Below are 22,407 nucleotides of genomic sequence, written 5' to 3'. Positions count from 1 at the left end.
CTGAAATTCAGATTTCCATGTCACTTTCTGCAGAGGTTAGTATTTGTAATTATCTTCTTAGTAAAATACTTGGCTTCAGTTATCATAAAGAGATTAAATGTTTTAACTTACTGCCTTCCCTATTGCTTACACTAAATGTGTATTTGCATTTTAGAAACCACTTTGCCAAAGTACATCTACGTGCTTTATCTTCAGAGGAGATTGAAGCTGTCCGTCAAAAAAAATATGTTCCTATGGCATCAAAGCTCCGGTTCATTCCCAAAGCGAATGGGTTAAGACCCATAGTAAAAGTGAGCGGTGTTGTTGAAGCACGAGCATTCAGCAGGGCAAGCAGAGAAAAGAAGGTTTTTATTTTCTTTATTGTTTTATGTGGGTTTGATGTAGGCAGCTAAATAAAGTGAGTGAGGTTTTTTATATTATACAAAACTAGTTTTAACGTGGTGAGCTGGAACATTCAAATCAGAATGACTGAATGGGTCTACCTGTTAAAACTAGCTTCTTCCTTCCCAGTGCTTAATTACCATTAGCCTCCAATTCCAAAATCTGGTACTTCTGTTTGCAAGCCTGTCTTAAGGAAATGAGTCTAACAGAATGGCACGGCCTGTCAGCTACTCATGTTTTCTTTCTCTTCCCTTTCCATCCCTTTCCCTCAGACTTGATAACTGTGGTTGTGGTAGGCATTGGCCACCTATGGGAGCAGAGGGACGGAAATCTCAAAGATACTCAGTATTCTGAACTAACGTGTCATATCTGTTTAGCACACCAGAGGGTGAGGGATGAATGATTCTGGCCTGTTGGGATTTACCTGAATACTGATTGTGCATGATGATCGGCTAGTTGGCTGTGGTGCCAGGTCGACCCAGGGGGCCCAAACAGTGGTGAATTGGGTGCGTTACAGAAGAAGCTCCAAGAAGGGCAGGGAAGCTGGCTCAAGCGTAGTAGGAAGATAGGAAGGAAGCTGGGAATTACTGCAGTGTGGGAACAGAGACAGAACACGCAGTGCACAGAATAATCTATTTAACAGGCCAGTTAACCACAAGACATAGTGGGAACCCAGTTTCACTATCTTGCATGACTGCATTAATTGTTTTTCCTTAAGGCTGAGTTCCATTTAGCGCACAAGATTAAATGTTCCCCAAATGGGTGAGAGGTCAATGGCTTCTTAGTACTTACTGTTCAGTATGTGATCCCAGACCGGATTTACAGGGCATCAACTAAAAGCTGTTCTGAAGTGTTATTTCTTCATAGTCTTTCTGTGACAATCACTATCAGATATGAGAGTATGCACACAGTTAATTTGGAAACAGCTGCAGTGCTTTAAAGGTGCTATTGCTGCTGTAATAGATCTGGCATAAAGGATGACATGAATATACTGAAGAAGATAAAGGTTCAAAGTCAACCATGGTAGCTGGTCAAGTGATTTGAGCTAACCTGGCTGCCCTGGGGCTGAGAGGGAATATCTGTATGTACTGAAACGTGGGAGCAACAGACTCCTGTTGGAGAGTGCTGACAAATAACCGAAGACAGTAAGGTCTTCAACTTCTAAACAGACCTCGTCTGTCTAAACTGATCACAAAGAATAGCTCGTGATTTTCATAAATCCATGAAAGAGAAGGTGGCAGTAGTGTTACCTCTCTTCTCAGACAGTAGACTGAGACAGAGAAAAGTGTCTAGTGCAAAACGATAATCTTATTCATCAGTTTAGGGCTTCCAACCTAACAGAAGTGATGCAGTTCGTGTCCGTTGTGTCGTCGTGTCCGTCCCGTCCCCCCCCCCCCCCCAACTCGCATGGCTACTCAGTTTGTTTCTGTCATGGCCTTTTGTCCTTCAGTCTGTTCCAGTTTTTCATCCTGTACCATATCCAGCTTGTGTCTGCTCTCCACTTTCCTCCTAACATTTAAATTGTAGAAGGAAGACAATCTTCCAGTTCTTTCTGTCTGACAATATTCCAGGTTTTGGAATTTGGAAGCCAGTTTGGAATTGTAGGGGTAGTCTTGGCCAGTTTCTGTAGCTCAACACTGGAATGTATCCAGATGAATTGCCAGAGATAATCCCCCAAATATCCAGCAAACCAACTTCTGATTCTTGGGCGACTCTCAAACTTTGCTGCAAAATACATGGTGGAATGAGTCCAGTCCTGTGAATTTATCCTCAAATCGGTGTAGATTTTATTTTGTTTCAAAGGTTTTATGTATTTGCTTTACATCCTCCTTATTTTTTAATTTGAACCAATTTTTTAATTTATTTTTTATTTTTAATGGGAAGCTCAAAGCACTGGGAGGCAGCAGGGTTCTAAAAGATCTGATTTGTCTGAGAGCTTATAGTCTTCTACTGCATTCTGCAGAGGTTCCAGCAGATCTTTAGGTTTTGCAAAAATGTTAACAACTCTGTGGATTAGACCTGTTCTGGGGAATTAAAAGGCTCGAGGGAATTACTTCTAAAATGAAGATGAGGAGCTACTGTGACTACTGCAACCTGAGGTCTCTCAGGTCTAGTTCAAACGGGGTTTGAAGTCAGTCTCAATTTTCTTTTATTGACTCACCTCCTAACACCCATGTGGCCATCAGCTTTGTGAAAAAGTGAAGGTGTGCTTTTTGTGAAAAAGCAACCATCCTGGGATATGCTCATTAAGAAGGAAAGGAGGAATTTTTCTACTGATGATTACTTTGATCTTGCTGCTGCTGTTTACCTTTGAGCTACATCTCTACCCTTTCGACTGTTTTTCTTAGGAACTTGGCCTGTAACAGAAAAGATACCACTGCAATAATTAAGGAAAGCGTCTTAATTTTCAGAAATCTTTGTTTTATAAGCTGGTCAAAAACATTTTGCAAAATCAGCCAAACCAATGAATGAACATAATTACTTACCTTATGTAAAACAGCAAAGTTGGATCAAGTTGTTTTGGAGGCAGTGGCAGTAGTACACTAAACATTTTTGGTGTGGTTTAGTTTTGCAAGCTTTTCACTGAAACCTGTAATTAATTTTTTCAGTGCAAAAATAAATGTTTTCAGATGAATTGGAATGCTTCCATAATTAGTAGTTTCAGTGTATCCATATCATGATCACAATACTACCATTGAGAGTAAGAACCCTTTTATGTTCTGTATATACATTTTGGAGGATTTCTCTGAAGTTCTAAACTTATGAATAAGTATGCTACGTGTGCAGTTTGTTTATTTTCTTCAGTAGTAAAGCTTGCCCTTTCAACATTCTTTTGTTGCCAGGTCTGTCAATATTTTTTTTTCCTTAAAGTATTTACAGAGCTAATCAACCTGCACGACTTCACTGCCACTGTGATGTACTTTACTATTTCCATAGCTGAGAGTTAAATCTTTGCTAACGTAGTTGCATAAAGTACCTCCAGAGGCTCAACTGATGGTGCAAGCTGGAGTTAGCCTAAAGTCTCGGGGCACATGTTCTTTTTGCTGTTCTTGTTGCAGTGATAATCTCCAGCAGAGAGAATGAATGATATTTAAGAAGTTACCTTTAATTGGTGGTGGTTTTATTTGCTGGAGTCCATCTATTTATCTCCTTAAATATTAAACCTTGATTTCCAAGAGTCAAGTACAAAAAAAAACTTCTTCCATAGGATTTAAATGTACCAAAAAAAAAAAATCTCTGAGGCTGTTTTGTCACTTCCAAGTAGTTACTACAGCTATATTCAGGCTTTCTGAAAACTTCAGTTGACCAAAATAATGTAGTAAATATATAAATTTAATCTCATATTTCATCTAAATGTGAAATCTGTGTATTGCACGGAATTTAATACGCTTCAGCATACTTTAAGGTGATTCTCTTTGGTCTCTTTAGATGCATCACTACAACACTCGACTAAAAAATCTATTTAGTGTATTAAATTATGAACGGACTATAAACACCAGTTTTATCGGCTCTTCAGTGTTTGGGAAAGATGATATCTATAAGACATGGAAGAAGTTTGTTACAAAGGTTCTTGAATCAGATGGTGAAATTCCTCATTTCTACTATGTAAAGGTATGTCTTTTTAATTACATACTCTAACTTTTCAAAGTCAGCTTGTGAAAGCTGACCTTCTATAGCTGTAATAGCTGTGATCTGAGTGCATAATTATTTCTTTTTCAAAATAAACTTTTGTGCATACCTAACACAGACTCTGGTTGGTTTTTTGGGGTGGGGGGTTGGTTGTTTTTTGAGGGGGGGTGTCCCTGTAGTAGCGCTTCCTTTACTTGGATATTTTTCTGTCCATCTTTCTGTCATGTAGCAGCTCTTGCTTCTGCACATGCACTGGATTTTTGCTGTTACATTTACTTGAGTATAAAAATGGGACAAAGATATAAACTCAGATATGCTTTTAGGGCCATCTTCCTAAAAGAAAACCAGGAAAAACTTGCTATGTGCATTTGGATAAATTCAGCATCTTTTTAAAAATAGGTCTCTCAGTATCATTAGTTTCTGTTGAAAATGAACACTTGAACTCTAGTGTCCCTCCAACAAATTTCTTCTCCCACTTGAAAAAAGTGAGTGCTTGTCACATCCCGCTATTTGAAGGAGTTTCTTCTTAACACTTTTGTTTTTCAGTTATGTCTAGCAGGCAACCTTTTTTGTTTGAGCTCAATTCATAGCTTTGAATTGGGGCAATTTATACAGTTGTATGTAAATTACACAGATTTATATATATTGTGGTGGGGCTCCTCTCCTGTGCTCTCATATGTCAGTTGTTGTCCTGTCCTGAAATTACTTTCAGTGATTGTCTCGTTACCTTTCAAGCCAAAGAATCGTGTCATTGACATAGTTCTCCTAAGATTGTTGCTTCTTGAGAAGGTTTTGAATTTTGAGTATGACAAGTAAAAGCAGAGGTAAGATTGCAATATGAAGTTTAGGAAAGGTAAAACATCTGGGTTTGCAGCTTTCCAAAAGCCTAAGATGTCACCTCCATGATCATATGGAGAGGAAGGTTTCTTAAAATATTTAAACATATACAAATATCACCAGTAAACTTTAGTTAAATGATTGAAGGTTCAGTGTTAGATTTAAGGTTGCATGTGCTATCATCTTCTGTTAATAACAAGAATTGTGCTAAAACTAATGTTTTGGTTATCCCTTATAAGGGAAAACTCATTGAGTGAGGAAAGTTTTTGCAGATAAGCAAATGAGTTTTTGTTTTGTCAAAGATTTGGATTGAATGGTGCAATAATTTCACTCCTATGTGATTTATCCTTCAGCCTTGTTTACGTATTATAACGATACTTTTTTCATACTACCACAGCGTTTACAGTGATACTGATGAATACATAATGGAAGATATTTCTTGTATTTCAGGCTGATGTGTCCAGGGCTTATGATACCATTCCTCACAATAAACTTGTGGAAGTGATTTCACGGATCCTAAACCCTGAGAAAAGAACTGTGTACTGCATACGGCGCTATGCCGTGATTATGATTACCACAAGTGGAAAAGCCAGGAGGTGCTATAGGAGACATGTATGACTTGCTGATTTCTTCTGTTAGATATATTTCCATCCAAGGAATATTTTGGTTTATAGCTTTCTTAGTCACAATTTGAACTAAGCAATTGCTTCATAAACCCTTTTTTAATAGTGTTGGATATTTTCCAGAGGTAGCAAAGCTTCTTTTTACACTTTTTACTCAATGTTAGTAAGAATAAAGATAAATGTGTTGTGGAAATAGAGATGTGTGAGGGAGATATTTCATTTTAGCAATAGCAGCATTGTTGGATTAAAATAATGCAATAAGGCTGGCCCTTTGACCTTCACTGAATAAAAGAGTCTGGTACTGAATTTTCTATTGCTTTTGTCATTATTTCTTTACACTCAATATACAGGTTTCTACTTTCAAGGATTTTATGCCAGACATGAAGCAGTTTGTGTCCCAGCTTCAGGAGAATGCCTCATTGCAAAATGCAATAATAGTTGAACAGGTAAATATTAGGAGGCTTGTTTTCAACTGAAAAAGAAAGCTACAGAAGAATTGGAGGAAGATTGTTTTTTTTAATTTAATGTACGTCTTATGTGGTGACACCACCTCTCTTCTAGTTACCCAGCACCTGTAGAAAGATTTTTGTCATCTCTTTGATGTTTATAACAGGCTCTCAGTATTCAGTGGAAGGAGTGCACCAGGCAAGAAATCTGACAAAATGTCCTAGATTTTTCCCAGATTTTCTCATTGTCTCAAACTTTCATTTTAACCAGTGTTTTCTTTTTCCTTTCCTAATTCCATTGTTTGTTGCAACAGTTCTCAAGTGAGAAATTAACTATCTGGTAAAGAAGGGCTTCAACACTTGCTATCTCCAAAATGTACAGAAGTAAGAATGAGCAAAATGTATTCTGAGCTAAGTAGCTAAGGAAATAGATATGGCATCTTGAATAGCAAACTGCATGGAATAGAAAAATGACTTTTAAAAAAAAAAAGCTTATTTTAATCATTACCTGCCAAGTTTGATAAGAATGAACTCTTCTTTAGACAGCACAAAACAAGATTAACTCTTTTATTTTTTGTTTAAAGAGATTTCTCACTTTCAGTGAATTAAAGTATGGTTAAAAATGATATCTATTTTAAATTTACTCCAACTGACACTTTGTTACAAGAAGCAAGCATCCTTCTGTTGTTTTAATTCTTGTGCTTCCGAGAACTGTACTAATTCCAAATGTTTGTTCTCAAGACTTCCTTCTGTGCAAGGAGCATGACAGAGAAAGACATAGAAGTAGATGATATGCTCAGTCAGTTTCTTAATGCGTTTTATTGCTTGGCATCATGGTGTTCCATGATAACAACCTACAGGATTCCCGAGCATCAGATGACCAGACAGGTATTTTCTCATAGGCTACTTCCTCTTTACATTTTTTTTTTCTAAACTTGCCAGTGAAAAATTTTGACATAGGGTAACTATGCTTCTAACATACAAGTAAAATGATCTTGTATATCGATGGACATAGGAGTAGAATATACAGTGTGGGTGGTGCACAGTTCCAGGATCCTACAAAGTGCAAAGAGCCTAATGAATACATGGATGAAAATGAAAACTATCTGGATCTATGGTGATGTGTATGTAGGGGTTTTTTTGGGTTTTTGGTTTTTTTTTTTTTTTTCCAGTGGACATCTGATTTACATAATGGTGCTAGATATTACATGAACAGCCGCATTCTATTTCAAAATATTTTACATTTGAAAACAATTTCTGTGTGTGTATGTCATTACTTCAAAAGAAAAGTATTCTGAGAAAAGTATCATGTCAGCCTGGGTGTCTGTACCACAGGTGCATCACGTTAGCTTTTCAGTACAAATAACCATGATCTCACATGGCTCTATCGAAAAGGTGGGTGCATTTGTCTGGTGTCTAATCTATGCAAAGAGGAAGCAATTTTGCTTTAGTTCTCATGAAGTCATTGTTAAAGGGATTTAAACTGTTCTAAATGAATTTTTTCTTACACAATTTTTAACACAAAAAGCTTTATAAATATTGGCCGGACAGTGACACATGGAATTGTTAGTAATATGTGGCAAAGAATGTGTTTGGCAGCAGAACTGGCAAGTGAGTGTATCTGTACTTGGGGAATTGTAAAGAACATGACAGTTACAGAAATTGTCCTGCAGGATAGAAAGTGGCCAAAAGAGCGAGGTCTTATACATTGTAATAATCCAATATAATATACCAGCACTTTAAAAAGTGGTTTTGGATGTTATTTGACTATTTTCCCATGTAACACTAATAAAAACTGCTTTTCTCCTAAAGCAAAACAAAAAAAAGAACTGCACCATTCACTTGTTGGATGTGAGCAGGTTTTTACCATGTATATTCAGATCTTCGTTTTAGGTGGGTTTTTTCTTACCTTAGGGGTTTGAACTACTACAGTCTAACCTTTCATAAAGGTTTCTCTGCATCTTTAAAGTTTATACGGTATTTTTAGTTTCAGTATGTTTCTAAAGTACAAATCTTGTTTTGTTTTGTCCCATTTCTAGAGCTTAACTTTTAATGAGACAAGTTCCAGCCTGTTTACTTTTTTTCTTCAAATGATACATAACAACATCCTGGAGATTGGGAGCAGGTAAAAAAGAAGTTAGTTTTTCTGTATGGTGTGTTTGGTTGGTTGTTTTTTTTATGTTAAGCAGGATACTTTTAATTGGCTTGGGATTTTTGATAGCTGTTCTGTAAAGATTTTTATTTCATGTTAATTTGAAATCTGTTTATCAGTTTAAGCTCCATAAAAGCATGAAGAGTTTGGAATAAAATTCATAGTTGAATAAAATTTCTCTTTCCCACTTGGATGATGTTAACTATATGCAGAATGCATTATTCTATAAATATGTAACCTTCTTAACGTAAAACTGCAGATGTAGTTTGAAAGAAAAATACTTTTAAAATGTTGGGCTCCATAGTGGTGAACAAAAGCAAGGTAACATCCAAGCAATCATGCAAAAGCCTTGTTAGTCATTTCCCTGTAGTGCAAAATTAAACCTTTTCTGCATGGCCTTTCTATTTGGCAAGTTACAATAAAATTAAAAGGCAATAACAATAGGAATTAAAACTATTGGCAACTCCAGAATTAGGAATCAGATGTGATAGAGGGCAGTAATGCAGATTTCTTCGTGTGTTGCTGGAGTTACTGATCTGGTATTTACGTTTTGCCTCTAGGTGGCAAATGTGTACCACGTCCAGAAAGCAAGTACTTACATGATCTTTGTAAATTCAGAGTGAGGTATATCAGAATGAATAGCTTCTTGCTCTTGAAAAAATACCTTTATTTTAGAATACTTAATCTCCCAGGATTGTGGGAGGGGGAGAAAAGCTTTCAAGGAGGCAAATAGAAGAGCATTTATAGGTTTTTCTAGCAGCGATGCTTACACTCCCTTTGGCAGGGTCATGAGAATGCTGATGTGGCATGCCGTTAATAAGGACTAACTGACATCAGTATGTTTAATAAAAGTTTAATGGTTTTAAAGAAAGCACATCCTGACAAAGCCAACTTCACACTTATTTAAATTCAGTCACAGCTTGGCTAAACCAATATTGTTTGTCCTGCAATGACTTTGCCCTTTTTAAGTAGCTCATTCTCATTTGTTCAAAAAAACCCCCAAACTGCAAATAAGTTTAGTAAATGAATACACTCTTTAACTGATGATTCTCAAAAAGCCATCACAGTTAGTCAACATTCACTTGATGTTTTGAGAAAAATGCTGGTTGTTGAGCTGAGGACCTAGAAGGAATCTTTTAATACCATTTGATACACTTATCAAAAGTCTGGAAAAATGTAAAATTACTGCTAGCAGAATTTGCAGATGACTCAAAACATAGGTAAGATCGCTGCTAGAATGTAGTATGTGGCTCTGGTGTCCAGTTGCATAATTTCATTCTCTTCAGTTTCACTAAGCTGTTCATTTAGTAATGGTAAAAAGGACATTATAATATCTTACTATTTCAATATAAAGGAGTGTTGTGAAAATAATTCCCTTGGGTTTTGTGAGGCATACTCATTCTGTTGCTGCCAGCACAGAAAAGTCCACAAGATAATGGGGAATTCTCTCTTCAGTAGCATATCTAGATGTGATGCATTAGTATTACTATGTGGGGTCATACTGGCTTTATACAAGTAACAGGATAGGGGAAGAATTAATGACCCTCCCCCTGGCTATGTCTATATGAATTCTTGGAAGCCATGAGAAGCAAATCAAGATTTACTCTTTTGCAAAACGACAACTGGCAACTTCAGTGAACTTTTCAAGTGGGGTGGGGAGGTTGAGTATAATTACAAATAATAAGGGTTAGCAATTCACAGGATGTAGTGGTTTTTCCTAATTAAAGTAAGATAGCTTCATGCCTGAGCAGTTAAATGAGGAAATAAATGTGATTTACAGTATAGCTGGGATGTATAAAACCAGTTCACATGCTCTGTTGGGCTAAGCCATCAGTATTTTCCCTAAAATTAAAGTGATATTTATTTGACCCCACAAAAAAACCCCACCAACAAACCCCCCAAAAAAACCAAGACCCCAAGAAAATATTTTCCTTGGCCAGATCATGCTGGGCAAGTATAAACAAAGAATAAACCCTTCCATTTAAATTATTCATATAAATTATTTCAGTTAAACATTTTTACTCTGACTTGTGCTGCTAAAAGAGCTTTTTCTCCGAAAACTTAGCAAGATTTGATAGTGGTGAACATTTATATTTGAATTTAATGTGGATGTCTGCTGTTTCTGAGAAAAGTTGGAAGTGTTCCATCTCAAAATCCACCTGAATGTAATTCCTGATGTAGATGTACAGTATGAGCTTCAGCCTGTGGATTTTTAGTGGGGACCTGCTAGGAGCTGTTTGGATAATAATTACAAATAAATAAATTATAGTTTGAAAGATTTGTCCAGTGCATTTTGTTTCTTGTACAAGTACACTCGTTTTGATGAAGCTATGTAAGATGTAACATAAAGAATTACAAAGCTTAAATGAAGGGTGGCTCTGCAGCTGAAGGAGGAAGGAGGCATTGTGGTTTGAGATCAGTTATAAAATTTCTTTCATTTAATGACAGTTGTCTACTGGAGTTTGTTAATAAGAAAGGAATATGTGTGTTAGTGTTTTTTTTCACTGTTTAACTTAAATCTTCTGGAGCCATATTTAGATTCTTAGAGGAAAGAACAAACAAATTTAAGTCTAACTAGCAAGCATGTAGCATATTTCTTATTGAAACATATAAGTTATACTTGAAAAAAATAAGTAGATGTTTAATGGCTATTGCAATCATCTTGTTGCATGTTTTGATATTTAAAAAAATATTTTTTTTGTTTTATTCTTTACTAGGTATTACTTACAGTGCTGTGGAATTCCACAGGGCTCCATTTTGTCAACCTTACTTTGCAGCTTATGCTATGGAGACATGGAAAACAAATTGCTCTGTGGAGTACAGCAGGATGGGTAGGGATGCTTTGTTCTGTGCTCTGTTATAGTAATGCATAATATATAGTATATGTGTTAGACATTTTCTCTGAAGTTTAATTTTGAATTTCAAGGATTTCCAACTCTCCATTAGGAGTGTGGTTGCACACATCTCTGCAGCTTCAGTGTCACTGTGGTTGTTTTGTGGGGGAATTTCCCTGTTTGTCATAAGGTTGGGAAGAAAAGTGCTGAAAAGAAGCTTTCCCAAATCTGTGGGTAGGAGACTTGTTCTTACAAAGAGCACAGTATTTAGGGATGCTGTAAAGAGTCTGACAGGCTCTTCTTGTACATCTAAGAAGTTTATGGTTCTCCCACACTCATTTCCACAACATCTGTGGTCTTTTGTCCTCAAACAAGTTGGGATGTTTGTTACAGGCTTTCTGATACTCCAGGCTTCTGCCTGAGGGTTTTCCAATTCACCGTCTGTAAATCTTAACATTTTATCAAGATCACAGCTTTACTGCAGATTTTTTACAAGGCATGTTGGTTCTTGTTTGAAGCCCTGTGTGGCTCTTGGTACATCTTCTAAGTCTTTGTGCCCTGCTCGTGCTTGCTTCTTAGGAGCCCGACAGAAAGCTAGCCTGATAAAAGCTCTGCTTCTTTATTATCTGGAAAAACTTCAAGGTCCCTTTTACCTCCATATGAACTGATCCCCAGCTGAATCCCAGATTAGGGTCTTTAGATGTTCACACATCTCCCTCCATTGCTGTGAATTCCGTCCTAAGAAAGAAAAGAGAAACTAAGAAGTGTGTAGGAGTACTCCAGATAAGTGCATCTGTCTGATGTCTCTTCTTGGGAGGCTCACTGGGTAATGGAAAGTCTTAGAATTTTAAACATTTCCCTACACAAGTAGTAGAGTTCTTCTTATAGGCTTTAGGATGCTGTGATAATATGAGTCTAAACAGCTATCTTTTGCTTTCAAAGGATGTTGTTTCTACATACTGAAACTATGAAACTGATTCAGAAGAATGCACCCTTTAATGTAGCAGATGTTTTTATATAGAGTTTTAGAATGTTACTTAGGTGTCTGTTGAATGATTTTGATAGTTTCATTTGGCCTCTAAGTCAAAAAAATAACCTGGCTATTGACTTGGCTAGGCAAAGGTGCAGCTGATCTGATCATAGTGATGGCAATGCTCCTGCTTTGAAGAGGAGACTGGACAAGATCATCTCCAGAGCTTCCTCTCTATGATCTACTAGGCTTTACCAGAAAAATATGGGCATGCTTGGGGCCTGAATTCTGTTGAAAAAGAAAATTCCAGCCTTTACAGTGGTAGATGATAGTCTGTTTTACATTCAAGTTATAGCTTCACAAACAAGTTATTACATGGTAAACGAAGATATACATCAAGAGTCTGGTATCTGCTTGTGTACCTGGTATTACACCTCCTTTCCTTGTCTTGTGGATTAAGATACTTCAAATTCTCCCTTGGTAAAGTGTAGAACCCTGCATCCAGGAAGCTACTGTGGAGTAGTTTGTGTGCTGTAAATTCCTGTCATGTTTCATGTAGCCAGCCCCTTTGCTTTCTTATTTTTTTTTTTTTTTTCATTTATTTTTAGGAAAGAAGCAGAACTGAGAATTTCTTCGAGACTCGATTTGGAGATCATATTTGCCTCTACCTTCTCGTGAATTAAAATGGGCACGTTGTTGCTCTGAAGAGTATAACAAAAAATTTGAAAGGATTACATATAAAAAAAATCTAACATCAGTTTCTTCTTGATTACAGAGTCCTAATACGTCTCATTGACGACTTTTTGCTGGTTACGCCACATTTAATGCAGGCAAGAATTTTTCTAAGGTATGCTATTAAAGACATAGTCTTCAAAGTAATAAACATGAACACCTTTTAGGTCATTCTTTTTCATCTTTATACACGCTTGTACATATAGGTATATTTGTTTTATGGGTTAATACTCAAGGGCTGTTTTGGAGTCCTTGCTGGTAGCCTGTGCCTGGGAAGAATCCTAATAGCTACATTCTTGATGGCCAACTAACAATCTGTTGCAGCTCAGATGGTGGGGGATTCCTGCTGAAGTTTAAATTAGGGACCTAGCTACTGACCTGGATGGAGGTTCTAGCAGCAATTAGTAGTGCAGACTAACCAAAGCAGCTGACAGTTGTCTTTTAAGACCATTTTCCCTCAAATTTTTAAGATGTCTTAATTACATGCTTAAAATGTTTTTATCGGGTGGGTGTGCTGCTACCTTCTATTCCCAGGGAAAGAATGCAACTTTTCTCTGATCCACTATTGCTAAGAATTTTCTGGTCATTAATATTCTGGGGTGAGTATTTGAAGATACTGATAGCATGGCAGCATGCAGCTCACACAGAAGTTTTCAAACAGTAATTCTTTAGAGTGCTTCAGAACTACCTTTTTTTTTAAAATTGGACCCCAAAAGGGGTTCCTGCTTACCGTGGATATGAATGTACAGTCAGTATCCAAGAAGAGTTTGTTACAAGGCTGATGCCAAGCCAGTTTTAAGGATCCAAAGGAGAGGTCTTGAAGAAAAGCTTAGCATCTGCAATGCAGTCAGTTGCATCGTGCTTTTCAATAGTCAGAAAGATGCAGCTCTGTTGTGAGCCTGAAAGGTGATGGGGAAATCAATTAAGTGCAGTTTGAAATACTAAATAGTACATAAATTGTACTAAATAGTGGATAGTGTACTTTGAAGACTTCATTTGTCCTCATTTCCTTATCAGAACAGAATGAAATTTCTAGGGATGTGCGGATTTACAGTTCTGGAAATGATAAGTCAGACTAAGGGGCTGCGGATGCCTCAAGCTATTAATCTGTATAACATCTTTTCAGTATAGTGTTACTTGCAGTAGCATAGCAGATATTGTCCTACTTGCCCTTTGAAGTTATCGGCGTCTTTGTTCTATATCAACTTCTGCATCAGCTGTGTTGATGTTCTGTGGACAAGTAGCTAGCCTCTTCTGGGCAACTTTTCCAGAACTGCTTACAGATCCTATGAACTCTTTGCCACAAATGGCGTCATAACAGTTTTTTCTAACGTAGTATTAGAACTGGGGGACTCAAGAAATTAATTTTGAGGAGACAGTGTTATAACTATTACTCCCCAAGAAGAACAGCCTACCTCTTCCTCTCGCCCTTTAAAAGAATGAAGCCTGCACACAAATACATTGCCAAGTAAGACAAACTGCTGCTTGTCCATGAGATGCCACCACTGATCCAATGTGTAGTAGGTAATCAGCAGGCATTCTGGCAATGAAAACATCCTTAGGGAAAACTTTGTGGAGAAAGTTCAAAGCTTTTAGTCAGATAAATGAGGTTCCCGTTATGTGGATTCTCCTTGTTTTTGTTAATTTTCAAAAACAATAACTCTTCATCTGTCTTTTTCCAGTGATTTTGATCTCAGTGGTTTCTGTGAGTGTGGTTTATGCAGCCTGTCTCAAATGTTTCATGGCTTAAGTTCTTAATTTGCATTGATTTGTAAACGTTTTTCTCCATTATCCTCATATCCTTAAGTTTGTTTATTTATTTTATGTATTTACTTCTAATATCTTCAGTTTTGTTTATTTCTAGCTGTGTTCCTTAACCTAAAGAGTTGGCCGTGGTTCCCTTTATTCTTTGGTTTCTGTCCTTTTGTGCAAGATCATATGTGTCTTGCAGCATGGTGCAGTTTTTTGTTTGCTTTTGCAGGGGGAGTTAGGCTAACTGTTTATATCTGTTTTAGGACTCTAGCAACAGGTATTCCTGAGTATGGCTTTTTAATAAACCCCAATAAGACAGTCGTGAATTTTCCTGTTGATGATATCCCAGGATGTTCCAAATTTAAACAGCTGCCAGATTGTCGTTTGATCCCGTGGTGTGGTTTGTTATTAGATATACAGACGCTTGAGGTTTACTGCGATTACTCCAGGTAAATAGAGTTGTATACTCCAGTGTCAGCTTTACAGTATATAGTACACAGTGTGAGAAGCACAAGGGTGTCTTGTGAATGGTGTAGTTGAATTAACTGCAAAACAGATTTTACAATTCTGTTTCTGCTACTGTAATTTAAACATTTTATTCTGCTGTGCGGCCTGCTATTTTGTTCATTCCATCCTGGTGGAATGTACATACCATTAACACTATTGAATGCGGCACAGGTCACTAGTGACCAGAAGTCAGATACTGTATGGTGGCTATATGGTTCTGAGAAAGTTTATTCAATCACCTCAGTTCAGCTTCTTTCACCATTTATGGACTGTATTGTACCTGATATCATGTAACTACATTTATTGTTCTGAAATTAATTTTTTGTACCTTCCTAGAAGAAGCAGTAAGTATTACATGAACTACAGATTAGGATTAATATTGTATAGACTTGAGGGACTAGTAATCCTTTCAACATCAGAGGTGTTCTCTCTGGTACACTTCAGATGGTAGTGTCGGGGAGAAGTAACCTCTCTTTAAACTAGCAACCTTGGCTGTATACACAAAGCAGTCTGAAGTGGCATAGAGCTCAGGACGGGACAATGTATCCTACTGAAAAGCTCTACAGACCCTTTACATGGACTCCTAGAGATGGCATTAGACAATTTGTTAAAGATTAACAAGAAAGAACTGTTTAAACTGAAGGATAATATTGCTGTAATATTAACCATATTGAGTATACACAGCCCATGCATAAATTTAAGTGGGAAATTAGGAGGTTTTCCATCACCAGTGTGGTGAAGTTCTTCAGTAGTCTTCCAAAACAGAAAAGCTTGGTCAGTTTAGGAAATGAATTTATATGACATGATTTTCTGTAACAACAGAGGACTAAAATCAACAGCCAAAGAGATTTATTCATTAGCTGTATTTCTAAAAGAAACAGTTTATGTTGATGAAGGCATTGGTGCTACTGGTCTGGGAGACACTAATCCGAATGCTGAGGGTGTTTGTTACAAGGGCCACCTTGCTTTTGATAAGCTTCACTTAAGTAACTGGAACACCAGGGTGAACTGAGGTGGCTTCCAGCCTAAGCTCCTGCATTGCATGGATCACAGAGTATAACCTGGTTGTCACTGGAGTCATTAATAATGGTCTGGCTAGACAATGTGTTTTAGAAATACATCCAGTTTGTGTTTAAGATTATTGGTTTGTTTTTTTTAGCAGGGTGAATTACTCAGCCCTGAGGTATTGAAGTCGTTCCTTAGCTAATAGCCTTAATGCCACAATGTCCAGTCTGTTTCTAAATTGAATTTATAGTCATCTTTTACCTACTGTCTCATTGATTAGCAGGCAATCTCTGTAACATGAGAAGTTAAATGAGGCTTACATTACAGAATTTAATTTAGTCTGTTAGCCCATGGAGTTTGTTTAACTACTTTCTTTTTTTTTTTTTTTCTAGTTATACCTGTACTTCTATCAGATCAAGTCTTTCCTTCAATTCAAGTAGAACAGCTGGGAAAAACATGAAATACAAATTAATTACAGTCCTCAAACTGAAATGCCATTGTTTATTTCTTGATTTACAGGTGGGAATATGGAAATGGATGTTTGGAAATATTGTGATTAGTGATAAGAGCATTAAAACTGCTTTGAGTTCTAACATAAGAGTTGATTTTTAGAGGTCATACACATAACTTGGAAATGTCGACATCAACTAAAATGTGGGGTCTCAGCACCTTCCAGAACTCAACCTTCAAAATATTGTTACTTAGGTATATAATAGAAGTCTTTGAATTTTAGCATCAAATGTTTTTTTTTCTCTAGATCTCTAAATCATCTTGTGCTATTGAACTTGAACAAATCATATCGTGACACTAAAATCTTCCTATAGCTCTATTTCTGTTCTGTTCTAGATCAACAGCCTTAGAACAGTTTTCATTAACATCTACAAGATATTTTTACTTCAGGCTTACAGGTAGGTCACTGTCTTCTGCAGTGAATCTGAGTATTTCATTATTCTTTCTTGACACATGGAGGAGCTACGGATTAGGAGAAAGTATGCCATAAAAATGTGAAGTGATAAATGTCAGTAGTAAGTCACGTTATTCTTGTTTCAACACTGTTCTTACGTAATATTGTTAGATTCAGGATATAGGATTATATTGATGTGTGTGTTTAAGTGACACTTCACTAAATGGATTTTCATTTTCGGTGGATATTGACAGCTGACCTCAAGAAAAGCAGTCTGTTTTGCTGCCTGAGGATGATGAGAAGCCTTTTCACTTATTAACCAGTTTATATTTAGAACTTTGTATCTATTAAAATTATATAGAACTTTGACCTGTATAACTTTGCCTTAAGTGAGGTTTCATTCTACCAAGTTAATTGCAGTTTCTTAGCTGCTGATAATGACTTAATTGCTCCTTAGCTGGTAATATCTTGTTGGTTTTTGTGAGCTGTTCTTGACCAGCAGAGGAAGTGAATGTTTTAAACAAGGATAAAGGAAAAAAAATCAAAACTGATAAGCAGGTTGGGAGAAAATACTGATTTCTGTGCATTGAAAACCTTGAATGATTGGCAGCACCAAGCAATTGTTCATTTATTGTTTTAACGCAAAAAAGGTATAAGAGATGCTTTCCTCTTTACATAAATCAGGTGTTGCTCTTTTGCTAGGCTTATACTTGTTAGGAAGTGACATTTTAGTTTTGTTCCTAAATTCAGCTTGGTCCATATTCACCTTGTATCATTCTTGTGTCCAAGAAGTGTACCTGGGCTTGTCTAGTACAGCACTGATGTGTCAAACTCTTAGACTTTGTGTTGTGAGTGACTTGCATTTTTTCTCTGATGTTGGACATTATTACTTAGTTACTTCTGTTTGCTTTTATGGTAACACTCTAACAAAGGTCTTTATGCTAGAGTACCTTTAAAAAACTGTCCACCATGCTAACAGCATGTCAGGTTAATTCAGCCCAGAGCTCAGTGATGCAGTGTGGTAATTATGTTTATCCTTTAAATATTTTAAAATTTCAGAATTTCTTGAAGTGATTATGCTTATGCTGGGTTAATTTAATAAACAAGTATATACATTGTTGAGTAATTAAAAGTCAGCATTGTAATTGTTGACTATACTCAGCATAAGCAGCATTATAATGGCAGAGTCTGAAGAAAAAAAAAAAAAGAAAAATAAAAAAGAGCCAGCAGTTTTAAAATATGTCCAAACAGAGGTGTAAGGGAGCATACAATACAAGTAATTTCCATAGAATTGGCTTCCAAATAGACAAAAGAGTGGGGATCCTGGTCTGTGGAATACTACGTCATTTGGAGGTCTGTTTTCCTGAACAACCAAATTTGTTGTGGGGTTGTGTTTTGTTTTGTTTTTTCTTCCTCTCGCACTCTCTCATGTGGGTGTTCTCTGGCTGCGTGGTCTGCGATATGGCATGGGTGAGGATGTGTAGTTTAACTTTCCCTGCACATAAGGTAGTCGTCGTCCTCAGAAGAGTATTCTGTTACCAAGGCAGATGGCTTCAAGATCTCCTTTTAGCACAGAATTTACAAAAAACGTGATATGTGTCTAACACTCCGGGGATGTGTATATATAGGAGAGGTGTTGTATGCTAACAGTGTTGATATAGCTAAAGACTGTTGGGTGCTTTTAAATGTTGTATAGTGCCTCAGGTATGTAATCATAGTTTCACTTGAAATTGCAAATGACTTGTGATTAAATAGGCTGGTTTTGTGAACAGGTTCCACGCCTGTGTTCTCCAACTTCCATTCAACCAGCAAGTTAGAAACAATCCTTATTTCTTCCTAAGGATCATCTCTGAGACTGCATCATGCTGCTATGCTATCCTGAAAGCAAAAAACGCAGGTATAGTATGTTAATGGCAATGAAGTAGCATGTTTGGGTTTGGGGTTTTTTTTTTTTTTTGACAAATAATCTGTCTTGAATGTGCAGTCAGATCATGTCATCTTGAGATGAAGATCAAGAATGAAAAATATGGAGTGCATGATAGGAATCACAGTGCACTTTTTTTTTTAAACTCAATTTCCTGAAGATACTAAAATGTCTCAGGTTTTAGTTTTTAGTCCTCCGCTGACATAGGAGACTTCATTGACTACATAGGTTTTTACTAAAAAATCTTGGAGTGATTTTATAGAGAGGAGAGGTCAGACATACTTCTTAATGCTCATCATTTTCAGTGACATTATTTTCCTGTTCTGTCTCTAGGGATTGCTTTAGGTAACAAAGGTGCATCTGGCGTGTTCCCTTCTGAGGCAGCAGAATGGCTCTGCTACCATGCCTTCACTGTCAAACTGGCAAACCACAAAGTTGTTTACAAATGCCTGCTTAAGCCCCTGAAAATCTGTAAGTATTCGATTATTTTTACACTTTGAAATATGGTTATTTGTAATAAAACTTGGAATCTAATGATTTTTTTTCTAATGATTTCTAATGATTTTTTCTAATCTAAGATTTTTTAAACTCTTCTTATCATAAAGTGTTGTTCTAAAATGTACATTAATGAGCTTTCTGATTTTAATCACATTTACTAAGTATAAGTAGGCAAACTAAAATGGTATGTTTTTCAGCACTGCATGTTCTAGAGCCTTGTTCTTAAGGGACAGCTATTGATACTTGGCACTCAATAAGTTTGTACAGGTCAGAAAGCTTAATAAGATTGGGTTAATCAAATAAGCATTCTCAGCAGGTTTAACTAAATGAAATATGAATGCTCAGTTTTCTATTTTTAAAAATGTAGATTAACTGGCAACTAAATAAGTTTTCCTGCAATGTAAACTCTTACCAAAAAAAGTGTCACTGGGGTCACTTTGAAACAGAAGCACTTGCTGCGCTGCATATGCTGTATTGTAATAGAGTGGAGTGGTGCTGACAAATCTCTCTTACTCAGCGAAAGAAGCTGTCTGTGTACCTGGCCTCTGGGGAGCTCTCTCTTTGACCAGTTGTCCCCAGGCCAGCCACAGAAATAATAGACTTTTCAGTTCTAAGATGTTAAAAGTGAACAGCAGTAGGTTTTTCTGAAGCAGTCAGTACTGTTGAATTTAGCTGCAGTGAAGGCCAGACTCTCAACTCTGACTCTGTAATTCTCACTCTGAATGAGTCATTACTCGGGTGGTTTTATTGTACAATACTGAGAAATTCTTCAGTCTGGTTCCAGAATAACCCCTATTCGTTTTGAAACATATCACAAGCTTCCCTTGATACCTGTGCTGAGGCTCAGTGCCCCAAAAAGAGAGCAGTTCTGCTTTTGGAAGTAAGCATTTCCTTCCCATATCAAAGGCTTGCAGCAATGCCTGAGTGCAAACAGTCTGAGTTTTTGGTGGTGCAGTGTGAATGTATCAAAGAAGACACTTAAACATTTACAGGAAACAAACTGATGGTTGGGATTGCACGAGGCACGTTCCTGACAGCTATGGACTTTCTGTATGGAGCAGAACTCCAGCAGCCTCTCCCATGGAGGCTCTTTCTCTGAGTTACTCACTGACACCAAAATCAGAGGCACCATGCCTGATCACTGCTGCTGAGAAGCCAGTTCTGTTCAGCCCTTCTAGAAGTACCAGGGGAAGTAGGCCTGCCTCCGGGAAGGGAAGGGATGGCTGCTTGCTTCACTTGGAGAGGACAGAAACTGAAGAACTGAGCAGAGAAGGCAGTAGTCACGCCCAGTAGGATAATAGCTTCTCTGGGAGCTGTGTCACTTCTCTAAGATCCAGATAGAGCACATCTGAGGTTTTCATCTGTAATGCTGAAGGTTTTGCTCTTGGGATCTTTGAGTGGCAGACCACAATCCAAGCCAAAGCTCCCCCATCCTTCTCTGTGCATGCTCTGCTGTTGAATCTGACAGTACGTTCAGGGTGGAGGTGCAGCCCCAGGCAGCTTTATTGTTCAGCAGAATCTCATCTTCCATGGGTGTGTGCATCTGCCGTAAAAGAGGTCTCTGCTGTCTACAAAATCACACCACCACAGATACCAGGGAAAATGGGCTGGGAAATAAAGGTGGAATTTTCCTAGTTTGAATAATGATTGTAGTTAGGTTCCTTCTGCTGTACCCGTACAGCCCCCTGCCTAACCACAATACTGACCCAAAACTTGCGTGTGGTCCAGGCCTAACTCTGTATGCACAGTTTCTAACCCAAGAAGGGAAAGCTGACCATCTATCAGTTGGCTTCTCTGGCAGTGAGAATTGCCCTTGCAGAAATGGAATAACCTGGTTTCCTAAATTCCTGGGGAGAACTATTGATGTTGTACTTGCTGAGTATTGTGGGGGTGGCGCAGGAAAACTCCAAAGGCAAGTAGAAAATTAGTGGTGATGTTCTCTTGAAAAGAGTAATTTCCAGCTATTCTTTCATAAATCTTGCCTTCTCTGAAGCAGAATCTGTTCTTCACATCCATAATGTGATGGATGTAAAAAGACAACTGTAAAAAGACAACTCCCTCTTTTTATCTACAAGGCCCAGTTTCTTTTGGACATATCTGAGACTTCAAGTACACTGCTGAAAGATCAAGGGTTCAGAGATTTTTGTTTAATGGCTGCCTAAACAATTAGCAGGCTGTGACTTGTTTTTACTGTGAAACTTCTAAGATGGAAGCTTTTGCTGTGATTGGTCAGCAGATCACTGGAGCCCAAGTAACTTGAATGCCATCTCTGAGATCTCCATTTTCTTATAGCCCCCTGAAATCTTACCTGTACTTCCACTAGCCTTGTTCCACCTGTGCTGCAAGGTTGATACAATAGTTGGTGGAGCACTTCTGTAGTTGCTGTTTTTTATGGAAAGCCACCAAAACATCGACTAGGTAATTTGGCAGGAGGGTAGCTGTTTGGGATCAGCTTGTCGTGCAACTTGAATACTTACCAGTGACTGTAATTTTGAGAGGTGCTTTGACTGCATGTATATTTGCTTCCCACCTGCCTTTCTCCTTCCTTTAAGAATTGGTTGAGGCTTTAAAAATCATTTCAAACTGTTTTTGAAAAGGAGCTGAGAAGGTACCAGATGTACAACCTAGGGGCTGAGCAGGAGGGAAGGTGAGGCATCAGTGTGCTGGTACTGTAAAGCTGTACAAAGACATCTTGTGATCTGTACTGATAAGTTATATGCATACCCTTGGTGTGAATGTGCATCATTATCTCCATGTCTCCGAGATGTCTGATCATAGGTAAAGGCTATTTTTCAGTCACCTGATTGTACGTGATGTTTATATTTGTATTTTCTTCCAAATTTAGTAAGATACTAAGTCTCCTGATCCTGCAGGAACTCACTAAAATCCATTTAAAGAGACAATGATAGATAGTTTTCTGTTCAGTCTTATAAGTTAGTTTTGTTTGGCCTGCATCAGACTCTTTCCTGGGTAATGTTATTGTAATCAGAACATCATGCTGTAGAGAAGGTTACCACAGAGCTGAGCATTATGTGGAGATACTGCAGCTAATTTTAAACACTGTATTTGAAGTTCTGTCTTACTTCTGGAAATCAGGTAGCAAGTGTGGATGTCAGAGTAGCTGTGACAGGGAAGTCACTGGTTCTCAAGTGTGTTCCTGTAAAGTTAGCTCAGTATCTCTATATGGCACAGAGATAACCAAGGCTGGTAAT

General features: G+C 37.5%; 1 protein-coding gene across 1 annotated transcript in view; it reads left to right on the top strand.

Moving 5' to 3' along the window:
- Nucleotides 1-22,407, top strand: part of TERT (telomerase reverse transcriptase) — a 34,845-nt gene that overhangs the window by 11,011 nt on the left and 1,427 nt on the right. The window contains exons 4-15 of the mRNA XM_075495666.1: nt 155-344; nt 3,811-3,993; nt 5,299-5,460; nt 5,822-5,917; nt 7,957-8,042; nt 10,787-10,900; nt 12,649-12,720; nt 14,621-14,806; nt 16,262-16,388; nt 16,716-16,777; nt 18,546-18,670; nt 19,031-19,168. Of these exons, the coding sequence (XP_075351781.1) occupies nt 155-344; nt 3,811-3,993; nt 5,299-5,460; nt 5,822-5,917; nt 7,957-8,042; nt 10,787-10,900; nt 12,649-12,720; nt 14,621-14,806; nt 16,262-16,388; nt 16,716-16,777; nt 18,546-18,670; nt 19,031-19,168 (1,541 nt within the window). The remainder of the gene's footprint in view (nt 1-154; nt 345-3,810; nt 3,994-5,298; nt 5,461-5,821; nt 5,918-7,956; nt 8,043-10,786; nt 10,901-12,648; nt 12,721-14,620; nt 14,807-16,261; nt 16,389-16,715; nt 16,778-18,545; nt 18,671-19,030; nt 19,169-22,407) is intronic.

This window comes from Mycteria americana, chromosome 2 (genome assembly GCF_035582795.1).
Source record: "Mycteria americana isolate JAX WOST 10 ecotype Jacksonville Zoo and Gardens chromosome 2, USCA_MyAme_1.0, whole genome shotgun sequence".
NCBI lineage: Eukaryota > Metazoa > Chordata > Aves > Ciconiiformes > Ciconiidae > Mycteria > Mycteria americana.
The sequence above is the reverse complement of the archived record's forward strand: the minus strand, read 5'-3'. Positions and strand labels throughout refer to the sequence as shown.